At 35.2% G+C, this 12,512-nt stretch overlaps 1 protein-coding gene across 1 annotated transcript in view; it reads right to left on the bottom strand.

Annotated features, from left to right (window-relative positions):
* Positions 1 to 980: 980 nt before the first annotated feature.
* LOC114336405 (cytochrome P450 302a1, mitochondrial) overlaps positions 981 to 12,512 on the bottom strand; it is a 77,452-nt gene continuing 65,920 nt past the window's right edge. Inside the window, exon 8 of the mRNA XM_028286763.2 lies at positions 981 to 3,945. Within this exon, the coding sequence (XP_028142564.1) occupies positions 3,832 to 3,945 (114 nt within the window). The 3' untranslated portion in view covers positions 981 to 3,831. The remainder of the gene's footprint in view (positions 3,946 to 12,512) is intronic.

Here is a 12,512-nt window from a genome sequence, read left to right as displayed (position 1 = left end):
AATTTTATCAAAAATTGGATAGGTTTTTAGACAGCCGATTATATCAAAATCAAAATCACCTTTCAGTGAAGCTAACTATGCTATTTTAATCTTTAAAGTATGTACTTTTATCTCAAATAATTACTTTTATATTAGCTATCCACATAAATGAAGTAATAATTAAAGTAAAAGGCAGCCTCTGAGGATTTAAATTTGATGTATAAAATTATATTGAATTTTGTACTTTTGATCATTAATACATCTGGTCCTAACAAACATAAAAAATCAATTTTTGCTGAGAAGTTGCATCATGAGTAGTACAAACAAACCCCTTAATTTCGGCATTCTCATATTTTTTGTACTTACGATCACGTTTCCTTCAATTTTGAACACTGTGCGCCGCCTACGAAAAGTATAACTACGAAAAATGCCGTTAAGAGTAGAACTTTCAATGAACGCCGCGAAAAAAATGATTTTTTGTGGAGTATCGGCAAAAAACATCATTTCTGTTTGTGGGTCCACGAAAATTATAATTAGTAAAAAGTTCTCAGAAATAATTATTTTCGTCGGCAGAAACAGAAACAGAAAGGGAAATAATTGTTTTCGTCGGCATCTATTATGAACTAAATCTTTTCATTATAAATATTTCGGGAGTTATAACCTTCGCGGACACGCATATAAAAAAAATGTAATCGCCAATACTTTCAAAGAGTAATTATTTTCACTGAAAATGTATTAGCAATCACATTAATCATAAGTACCAGCAAATGATCTGAACTGATATCACAGAATCAACAGTTGTAATTATTTCCATTGCTTGTTTTTATTCGCTTTGTTTAATAGCTCCTATTTTGGTCCTACATCTTACTATCAACCTGAAACTTTAAGCACTATAGTTTGCTGCGCTGTGATTGACTCCGTAATCAAAAGTTTAACAACTAATCTCACTCTTAATAGTACCATTTCAGCACCATGGATTATTACTATTGGATTCCTCTATCTGGTTTTGGGGCATTTAGTACCACAGTTTGTTACGTAGTTGTTTGTCGTCCAACTAGCTATTATTATTGCCCTATACGTGTTTTTTGCTCTATCATGATTGTTAAATGGATTACCAAAATTGTGGTGGTTCAATAAGCTGTAAAATTATAGGAGCGAAGCTGTCCCAAAATTTTTTGGACAGTTACACTGAAGAGTCTTCCACAAAATTAACAAAATTGTGCTGAAATTATGCCATCTATTGAAAATATATCGGAAGTAAAAACACTTTCAGTGTCACAGATTCTTCCAGGGAAACATCTATAATATAATGAATAAAATCGGGATAGGCCCCTGAAATCTTGGAAGTCTGATTAATTATTATATTATAGCTTAGCTCTCCAGGCCTAGAAGGCCCATGGCTTAGTTTACTATTCCTTCCCAATCTCTCCTATTTGCTGCTTTATTTTTCCAATTTGTGATTTTCAGTTCTTCTATGTATTTTTCATCTTTCTTCCATCTGGTTTTCGGTCTACCTTTCTTCTTCTTTCCTCCTATTCCTCCCGTTAGTATTTTTTTGGGAAGTCTCGTGTTTGGCATCCTTTGGATATGTCCCAACCATCTCAGTCTTTGTGATTTTATGATCCCTACTATGTTTGGTTCACCATACATCCTCTCCAATTCTACATTTGGTCTTCTTATCCACATTCCATTCCATATCTTTCCGCCAAATATTTTTCTTAGGACTTTTCTTTCCCACACTTTAAGCATGACTTGCTCGGATTTGTTCATCGTCCATGTTTCACTGGCATACAAGACTGTAGGTCTTATCACTGTCTTGTATATTCTTATCTTAGCCCCTCTAGATAGGTTCTTATTTCTTAATAAGTTGTTTAGAGCAAAGATACAACGATTACCAGCCATAATTCTCGCTTGGATTTCTTCTTTTATATTTGGTCTCCTAGTGAATTTCGCTCCTAGATATTGGAATCTCTCTACTTCTTCGAATTTATATATTTTTGCCTCTGTGTTTATTGTCAGATATTGTCCTTGTGTGTATTCTCGTTCTGTCCATTCCATATATTTAGTCTTTTCTTCGTTTATGTATATCCCTTTCTTTCTTCCTATCGCCTCTAGTCTTTTTAGTATTTCTTTTAATTCTTGTTTACTTCTGGCTATCATTACTATGTCATCAGCGAATGCCAAGCATTGGTATTTTCGTTGGTATACAAGTCCTGTCCTGTTAATTTCGGCTTCTCTGATGACCATTTCAAGAAGGATACTGAACAACAGTGATGACAGTGGGTCTCCTTGTCGTATCCCTTCACCGACCCTAAACTTTCTGTTTCCTTTCCATTTATTTTAACCCTGTTCTCTGTTTCTCTGAGTGTAACTTTTACCATCTTTATTAATTTTTTACTAATTCCAATTTCGCATAGTGCTTTGTATATTTCTTTCCGTTTAACTCTGTCAAAAGCTTGTTTAAAGTCAATGAATAGGGCCATTGTAGATTTCCCGTATTCGTAGCTTTCCGCTTGTATTTCACGCAGCAGGAAAATTTGATCCACCGTGCTGCGTCCTCTTCTGAATCCACATTGATATTCTCCTATGTCATTATCTATCTTTTGTGTTATCTTGTCTTCTTCTTCTTCTGCATATTCTGTTGTGGGAATTTCATCTAGAAGCTCTTCGAAGTATTCTCTCCATCTGTTCAGTATTTCTTCGTCGCTTATTAAATTCCTTCCATTTTTGCTTTTGTAGTGTACAGGTTTTCTTTGGAACCCCTTTTTCTCATTTTTTACTCCTTGATATAAGTTTCTGACTTCTCCATTTTTATAGTTTTCTTCTATGCATTTCAATTTATATTCGTTGTACTTTCTTTTCTTTGCTGTTATGATTCTTTTAGTTCGTTTTCTTTGTGCGTTGTATTTTATCTCCATCTCTGGTGTTTTCACCTGCATCATTTTGAGTCTTAACTTATTTCTTTCATCCAATTCTATTTTACATTCTTCATCAAACCATTCTTTGAATCCATCTTTTATATTTCTATTACTGGCTTATTATAGTCTGATTAATAGGAAAGATTAAGTTAGTGGATTTAAATTTAGTGGAATTAAAAGAATAGTCCAAACTGCTTGAATTCAAGAAGCGGGGTGGAATAGACAAAAAGCAAAAACAAAACCGGGAATTCTCTGAAAAAAAAATCAAACCGGAGACTGTAAAGTGGGTCATAAACCACCTTGGACAACCCACACCACCAACGAAACTGTTCTGAGGAGAACAGGCACAGATAGGGAACTGCTAAAAATCATTAAAGTCAGAAAAGTTAAGCTACCTGGGACAAATATTGAGAAACGAAAAGTACCGACTCGCGCAAGTGATCATCCAGGGTAAGACTGAAGGAAAACGGGGTCTTGGTAGGTGCCAGATTTCATGGCATAGAAATATCAGAGACTGGACCGGTCTTGATTTAATATCTTTGTTTAGAGCCGCATTTTACAGAGGCAGATTTGCCAGTGTAGTCGCTAACCTCCACTAAAGGAGAAAGCACCACAAGAAGATCCCATCGTTGACTGGAACATTTCAGCTACTTTTAGAGAACTTAGTCTTTTCATAAATATAAGAATATCCTCTAGTCTCGAGGAAACTATTTAATAGTAAATATAACCTAAAACAGATCTGACTTAGTCGTTGACAATAAAATTAAGTTAGTACAAAAATATCAGTTTAAAAATTTTTAGCATCACCTGCGACTTATAAAGCCATAATTAGTACACATTTGTATCAAATGTTCTATAAAATACCTTGTAGTTAGTCTTATTGTAGATCAGAATATATAAAATCAGTAACAGTTCTTCGTAAAATAGGCACACGTCATTTTTGTCTTTTAATAAATTCTAGTAGTATTGGTCCATCTGGTTTGTTAATAAGGTACGATTTACTATCCAATCTCCCTCCTCTCCATCTTATTCGGAAATTACGGAACACCTATAAAAAAATTGATAATGTTTCAAAACTCTCGTGTTAATTCATTCTCACGGTAAAATATTGTAAAACCGCAGAATTATAAAGAACCGAATTTTGATGAAACGTGGCAACCAAGCTAAGCTTAGATGTTATGTATAAAGTGTTTTTATAGGTACATAATGTGGAATGGAACACAACAAAGACAATTTTTTTAAAAGTGACATGAAATTTACTTTATTCGAAAGATGATAATTTTTTTTATTGTTGTAATATTTACAATATGTCCTTAACTAAGAACAATAGGTTAATTTTTTGACAAAAATTGAAAATTTTACCTGTAGAGGGAGATCCAGTGATCACCCTCTTTACATAAATTAAATTAAAACAAGTTAAAAGTTTAGTTATCACAGATTATTCGAATCTTCTTGCTAGGTCCACTATTTTGAATCTCTTCAGGCGTCGTACATCATTGTGGTCATCAGTGAGGTTGCTGGCTAACTCGTTTGGATGAGATTCTAGTCTCTTGGAATATTTTTTGTAATATTCTGTTATTACTGTTTTTATGGATGGCACATTGAGGTCTTGTTCTATCACATAGTTTGGCACGTACCAAGGGGCATTCAGCATTGTTCTAAGGACTTTGTTCTGGAATCTCTGCAGTATTTCTAGGTTAGTTTGACTGGCTGTCCCCCAAAGTTGGATACCATAGGTCCACACTGGTTTTAATATAGATTTATATATCAGCAGCTTGTTTTCAAGAGATAGTTGAGATTTACGACCGATGATCCAGTACATTTCTCGGAATTTTATTCCTAGTTGTTTTCTTTTTGTAAAAATGTGCTTTTGCCAAGTTAATCTCCTATAAAGATGGATTCCTAGGTACTTGACAGTATCGGTTTGTGGGAGTTGCGTTTCATTTAGTGTTACATATGGACATGTTTGTCTTTTCATGGTGAAGGTTACATGGATGGATTTACTCTCATTTGCCTTTATCTTCCATTTTTAAGCCATCTTTGTATATTATTAAGGTCTTTCTGAAGGATTCCGGATGCTGTATTTGGATCATGGTGAGAGGCTAGTACAGCAGTGTCATCAGCAAAAATTGCACACGTTGTTCTGTTACTTGTGGGTAGGTCAGCAGTGTAGAGCAAGTACAATATCGGTCCCAAGACACTTCCTTGTGGTACTCCGGCTTTTATTGGTCTTAGGCTTGTGTATTCATTATCCTGCTTGACTAGGAAATGTCAGTTGGAAATATAGCTTTTTAGGATTTGATAAAAAGGATGGGGAAGGTTTTTCTTTAGTTTAAAGAGCATACCAGCATACCATACCTTGTCGAAGGCCTGACCAATGTCCAGGAATGCAGCAGAACAATACCTTTTATTTTCTAAATCACTTCTGATGTGTTTTACCAGTCTATGTACCTGTCTATCGTTCCGTGTTGTGTTCTGAACCCAAATTGGTGTTGGGGAATTAGTTTCCTTTCTTCTATAACTGGGGATAATTGTTTAAGAAGTTTTTCCAAGATTTTTGATAGAACAGGTAGCAGGCTTATTGGTCTGTATGAAGTCACCTGAGTTTTATTTTTCCCTGGCTTAGGTATGAGAATAATTTGAGCAACTTTCCATTGTTCTGGGTAGTATCCTAGCCTAGATATTGCATTTACTTTATTCGAAAGATGATAATATTGGCATTAAAATTTAAACACGATTTCTGGCATATGACATGGCTGGCTCTGACGTAGTCTAACGTGGAGATCTAATTTTCGATGACTTATCGATGGATTAACGTTGCGAATGTTGTCCTCCAAGCGGTCAATCGTTTCAGGCTTAACGGTGTAGACTAGCGACTCCACATATCACAATAGAAAATAGTCTAGCGGTGTTAAATCGTACGATCTTGGAGGCCAATTCACGGGTCCGAAACGTGAAACTATGCGGTTACCAAACGTTTCCTTCAATAAATCAATTGTGGCACGTTGCCTGTGTGATATGTGGCGCCGTCTTGTTGAAACCACAGCTCCTGTATATCATGGTTGTTCAATTGAGGAATGAAAAAGTCAGTAATCATGGCTCTATAGCGGTCACCATTGACTGTTCTGAACGTTCTGGCCAGCATCGCTTTTGAAGAAATACGGACCAATGATTCCACCAGCAAATAAAGCACACCAAACAGTCAGTTTTTCTAAATGTTATGGTGTTTCAAGAGGATTATCTTTGCTCCAAATACGGCAGTTTTGTTTATTGACGTAGCCATTCTACCAAAAGTGAGCTTCATCCCTAATAGGCCTGGATCCCGCGTAGCAAGCTGAAAATTTGTTAATAGTTAACGGTGTCTAGTCGGACAAACTTTGATGTTATAACGGTCCGAAATTCGTTGTATTTTTTTTTTGTTCCACCCTATATGCTCAATCCGTTAAAATTCATATTGTATCGAAGAGTCGTAGTTCCTAACAGATCTTTCGCATGATGTGTGTTTTGTCGATTCTACGTTCCCACAATGTGAAATATTACGTATTTTATTTATCTGGCCGTTCTTTGAAATATGACGTGATTATCTTTGAGTGTCTCATTGATGCTTTATCGGAGTTCGCCGTCAAAGAATTTTAATGGTTTTTCCAGACCGAAGTCTGAATTTTGTTTATATTATCTCACAAGTGTTTGGCGATAATAGCTCAGTAAAGCACACCTGCAGAAATGCTGAGTGCGTGAGAAACCAAAGACTTGCTTACGGAAAGTAAGTATCCCTTATTGGTGGAGAAATTTTGCATGACGTCAAATTGGAGGTTTGGCGTAGTATGATTTAGGTTTTCTGATTGGTGAAGATCTAATTAATTAGGAATTAGAATCTGTAATTGCTCGATGGAATGGATCCTGTGATGATTTTGAGAGGGCGTTGATTTTTAGAGATTATAGTTTGAGGGGATCAAGTAAGTCAGTTCCATTTGAGATTGCTAGAGTAGAGTTCCATTTGAGAGTGCTAGAGTAGAGTTCCATCTGAGAGTTCAGTGCTAGAAGTTATCGAGCAGTTGCCTCGGACCGCGAGATGTGGTTACCGGCAAATAGTTAGCACCTAGGGCAGTTTTGTTGGGTCCGTTGCTTGCAGCGGCACCTGAAAGGTGGAAGTTCCAGTTTAGTTTGAGTATTATTGTGCAATTTTATTGCAGAAGTCTTAGTATTGGAGTAAAGTGTTCGTTCCAGTATGGTCTAGCAAGCCGCAGGCCACCGCGTTCTTCGCTGTTTTTAGGCGAACGCGGCCATTTTATACCAATGTTGGTATAATAATCTTTTCTTACATGCAAGCAGGAGTTAGAAGTTTCCTTTTGTGTTACTAAGTTTAACATTACAGTTAAATCATGAAGTTTGCTTATATATTTCATTTTGATCCCGTTTAATAAACTTTTAATATTTTTGTTCGAGTAGAGCTAATTAGTGTTTTTGAGAATGCAGAATGCATACAAAGCTGAATTTTTCTATAAACTATGGATAACCTTATGTACTGTTGCTGTAGCTATTAACATTGTGAAGTGACTTTCGCGTAGTGAAATAGCGTCTTGGACTTACAAACCAACCAAGAAGAAACCAGGACAATGATACGTAAAGGTATTAATTTTATGTATGTAGAACTTTTCTTTCATTTTTTTTGATTTGGTAATCTCGATCTCAATCTGTAATACCGAGAGATCAGAAATTCATTTTTTTTTCGTTTTTTAATAAATAATGTTTGAATTGCCAATGAATGCCAAAAGAATTGGCTGAGTATAGAATATTGAGTATAGAGTAAATAAGGTAAGTTACATTATAATATTTTGTATATTATGTATATTTTCTGTAAGACTATTTATTTTGTTTTATTTTGATTTAGCGATCTATCCATTTTTCTTTCATATTTATATTTTGTGTAAAGTTTGGTTTCCTTTAGGTAACCAGTGGCGCCCAATATTTTATTTTTTTTTATTTTACATCCTTATTTCGATTTTTCTATCTTTTTAAATTTTTCTAAGCTAATGAGAGTATACTATTAACACCCCTTAAGAATCCATTCCTTAAATCTCTGAGACTGAGCGACCGTGTCCTTGAATTTTGTTGTGTAACATTCCCTTATATGACATATCAACATCTTGTCAAATTTCAATTCCCTTTTCATGTTATGCAAATAACACCCTCTTTTTGGGGCATGTTACAATGTACGGGAACACTGGAATAAAGGAAGTTTTAATTGTGGAACAGTTTAAAAATTTGGAACGTCAGATTATGAAAACTCTCCATGTATTTTATGGGACTCTCTCTCTCTTTGTAAACTCTCATGCAAAAATCAGACTGCTATTTATCACCAATATAATTCCTGTCACTTGACATGTTCTTCGTGTTGGACTTATTAACCCTGCTGTCCCGTTCGAGTCAACTACACAAATGTACTGTTCGGGTCAATATGACCCAACTATGGTTTACGCTCCTTAATCGAAATAAAATAAGCTAATGGTGATAAATAAAACTTTACTAACAATAAATTATGGTTAACTAAACAAAAATTATGTTATTAATGTAACTTAAACCTTCTTAACAAAAACAAAAGACATTTTTTCTTTCAAAAAAGCCTAGTAACAAATATCTACAAAAATTTAATTCAGTTTACAACTGGGACATTAATAAAAAGAATGGATTTTACAAATATGTTTGTGATGTAATCCAATATAACAATTTGTCTTGTCATCGTTTTTACGGCAAGTTTACAGCGTGTTCGTTTAGCAGGCGGAGTTAGATTTAATAGACGGTTCACTAGCATTTCCATCTTGTCTACTTGTTCATTCTCGTGTCCTTTTTGCCAGTTCGTAAGAGCCTTTAGTTATTGGTATATTTTTTCTGGAAATGATGACTAGATTCATTAGTTTTTTCCCAATTCCTCAAGAAAAATTCGCCGTTTTCCCAATTGATTGGTATTCCATTGGATATTTATTGATGCCCATAATACGAACGCGTTGTAGGCAGAAATGTCCAGTAGATTATAAAAAACAATCATTGGCCAGCGATTTATCTCTTCTCACATATATACGTGCCAACAAGCTAATCTAGAGTATCCATTGCTCCCTTATTGGAATTGTAATCTAAAATAATTTGGGGCTTTTTCATTTGATGAAAATGATGCATGATGCCTCGATTCATGATGCAAAGTACTCATAAGAACAACATTTTTATTATTTTTGGGAATATTGTCAAATCTTGCATGAAGCAAAAAAGACGAGCTATGAACTTCTCTATTCGCGATTTTTGCTGAAAGCTCCGGTTTATTTTACTTATAATCCCAGGCGTTGTATCTACTTTGTTTTAGAAGAAATTTTCCCAAATTTTACGATGAAAAAAAGTTATTATACACGTAATATTGTGGCATTTCAAATCACTACTCAAGTCACACATCACACGCATTTCTGTATAGATCTTCAATTTTAGAGCATAAGAAGTTTTACTGTTCATAATTACATAAACCCTAAAGTTTTGTGCCATATTTCGCTGGCTTGCTGGAATATACCATTTGAAGGGAGAGCGGTTGCCTCTAAAGGCAACTAGTTGCTTATCGACGGTAACATTTTTATCAGGGTTAAAAGTTCTGTTTACATTTTCTACCCATGTTTCATAAATTTCACGTATTGCCGCAAGTTTATCAAAACGTCTTCTATCCTGTCTAGTAGTTTTGTTATCAAAACGTATTACTGGCAAACTTTCTGTAAATAGATCAAGCGACATTGTTGATCTAAATATAGTACGACCCGTTTCTTCATTCCATAAACTTTTAGTTGATTCACCATGGGACTTATAAACTCGAGCTAAAAATAAAAAACCAATGTATGCTTGGAAACCAACTTTATTTATGTCTTTCCAGTTGGTTCCAAATACATGCTGTCTGTCCATGTTGGTCATATTTATAATTTGGTTTGCAACATCGTCCAGCTACACTACAGTTGATTTTACAAGTTTTAGCTTGCAGTAACCTGTTTTTATTTACAGACGTATGCGGCTGACAAACACACAGGTACTGCTAATATAGAATACTGCCAACTAAACACACATACACAAGTAATTTTTAACGGTTTAAATACTCGGGTCACATTGACCCGAACGTACCATAGGTAACAATTTCATTTTTATCAAAAAAATCAGGAAGTTGATTGTTTATCTCATATGCAATTGAAAGACCTCATATTAGGTAATAAAGTCACGAAACACCAAATCGTTACGCCGCGTAATAATTTGTAAAATAAGAAATAAATTATTTTTTGGGTCAAATAGACCCGAACAGGACAGCAGGGTTAAAATGCCCAGTTGGTGATAAACAGCAGTCTGATTTTTGCATGAGAGTTTAATGAAATGGTAACAAATCAACTGGAAGTTCTGTCCGACAAAATACATGGAACGTTTTCGTAGTCTGACGTTTCAAATTTTTAACCTGTTCCACAATTAAAACTTCCCCTGTTCCAGTGTTCCCTTACATCAAAATTTGTCCGACTAGACACCGTTACGCTATTAACAAATTTTCAGCTTGCTATTAATCAACTTTTTTTTGTACGCGGGAACCAGTCAGTTTTTCTAAATGTAATGGTGTTTTGTGAGGATTATCTTTACTCCAAATACGGCAGTTTTGTTTATTGACGTAGCCATTCTACCAAAAGTGAGATTCATTGACTGTAACGTTCTGGTCAGCATCGCTTTTGAAGAAATACGGACCAATGATTCCACTAGCAACTAAAGCACACCAACCAGGCAACTGTTCTAAATGTAATGGTGTTTCTTGAGGATTATCTTTACTCCAAATACGGCAGTATTGTTTATTGACGTAGCAATTCTACCAAAAGTGAGCTTCATCCCTAAACAAAATTCGCTTATGAAAATCGGGAGCAACGGCAATCTCGTTTTGGGCCCAGTTACCGAACCTAAGGTTTGCTAGGTGATTGTAACTTCTATTATTGAACGAGTTGGATTTTGTTAACAAGTAAACCAAGATCTTTTCGCAAAATCGCCATACAGTGGATGCACACGTATCCAACCTTCCTCTATACTACGCTTTAGAGCAACAAAAACTTATGTACGCACTGCGAGGTCTCTATGGATACGTATATCATTTAGAATAAATTAGAATAAACGTGGTGCGAAAAGTTACACGTTTAATCGTATTAATTGCTCTGATAAACGATTATGTTGACCATAAAATGGACGTATTGCTCGATACGTATTTCGAATAGAACCATGATTTTCAAAATAAATTTGCACAATTTGGAAGCGTTGTTCAAGCCTCATCCTATTCATGCTGAAATGCTAAACCACAGAATATCCCAACCAACCAATATACCCAACCAAACTGACAAATCATTTGACAGCTGTCATAATGGCCGTCAGGTAAAATACAGTTGCAAACTTATATTTCTATAACTCTAAAAAAACACCCATTATGACTAAAATGTGTGGTGCTTGTTTGTTAAGGGGCGAAAACTATCCTTGTTGTTTTCACCCAATTTTGAAAAAATGTGAAAACTTTAAATTATCCACGTCCGTCTGTCTGTGAACACAACTCCTACGACATTATACCAGGTAGAATGACAAATGAAGTGTCAAATGAAAGCTCATAATCCAAGGATGGTACTAAAGGTGAGAAATTTGACCTAGACTGTCTGTCCGTCTGCCGTCCGACCACGAATATAACTCCTCCGTCATTAAACCAGGTAGAATGACAAATGAGGTATCAAATGAAAGCTTATAATCCAAGGATGGTAGTAAAGGTGATAAATTTGACCTAAGGCTATCTGTCCGTCCGACGGCGAATAATACTCCTCCGTTATTATAAGAGGTAGAATAACAAATGAGGTGTCAAATGAAAGCTTATAATCCAAGGATGGTATTAAAGATGAGAAATTTGACCTAGACTGTCTGTCCGTCTGTCCGTCCGACCACGAATATAACTCTTCCGTCATTAAACCAGGTAGAATGACAAATGAGGTATCAAATGAAAGCTTATAATCCAAGGATGGTACTAAATGTGAGAAAATTGACCTAGGAGTTTTTGTTTTAGAAAAGCAACCAGACGTATTATTGTAAAGTCACCGGAATAGTACAAGTGATATATTATTTGACGCGCCCTCGCAAGACAAGAACAAATATATACTTCCGGTTTCATGACTCTCTGTCTGTCTGTCTGTCCGTCTGCGAATACAACTCCTCCGTTATTAATGCAGATAGAACGACAAATGAGGTGGTATTAAAGATGAAACATTCAGAAATCAGAAATAGTACCTACATGTAACACATCAATCGAAACGTATTAAAAAGTTGAGTTTGAATCTTTAGTTCCGATTTTGAAATCAGTTCTGTTTAAACAATAATGACCCAAAGTTTATTAAAAAGACTTAAAATTATGTCTGAGAGGTGTGAGAGGTATTGCTTCTTAAAAAAGGAAAAAATTCGACTGACTTTTCTGCTTGAAGTTTTTTGTGACAGTCCAGAGCACGGTGAATTGTTTTCATTTTCTTACACATTGTCACTTATTGCTAATCTTAAAATCTACATACAAATATATTATAATGACAAATTGGCATTAAAGAA

The sequence above is a fragment of the Diabrotica virgifera genome, chromosome 8 (assembly GCF_917563875.1).
Source record: "Diabrotica virgifera virgifera chromosome 8, PGI_DIABVI_V3a".
NCBI lineage: Eukaryota > Metazoa > Arthropoda > Insecta > Coleoptera > Chrysomelidae > Diabrotica > Diabrotica virgifera.
The sequence above is the reverse complement of the archived record's forward strand: the minus strand, read 5'-3'. Positions and strand labels throughout refer to the sequence as shown.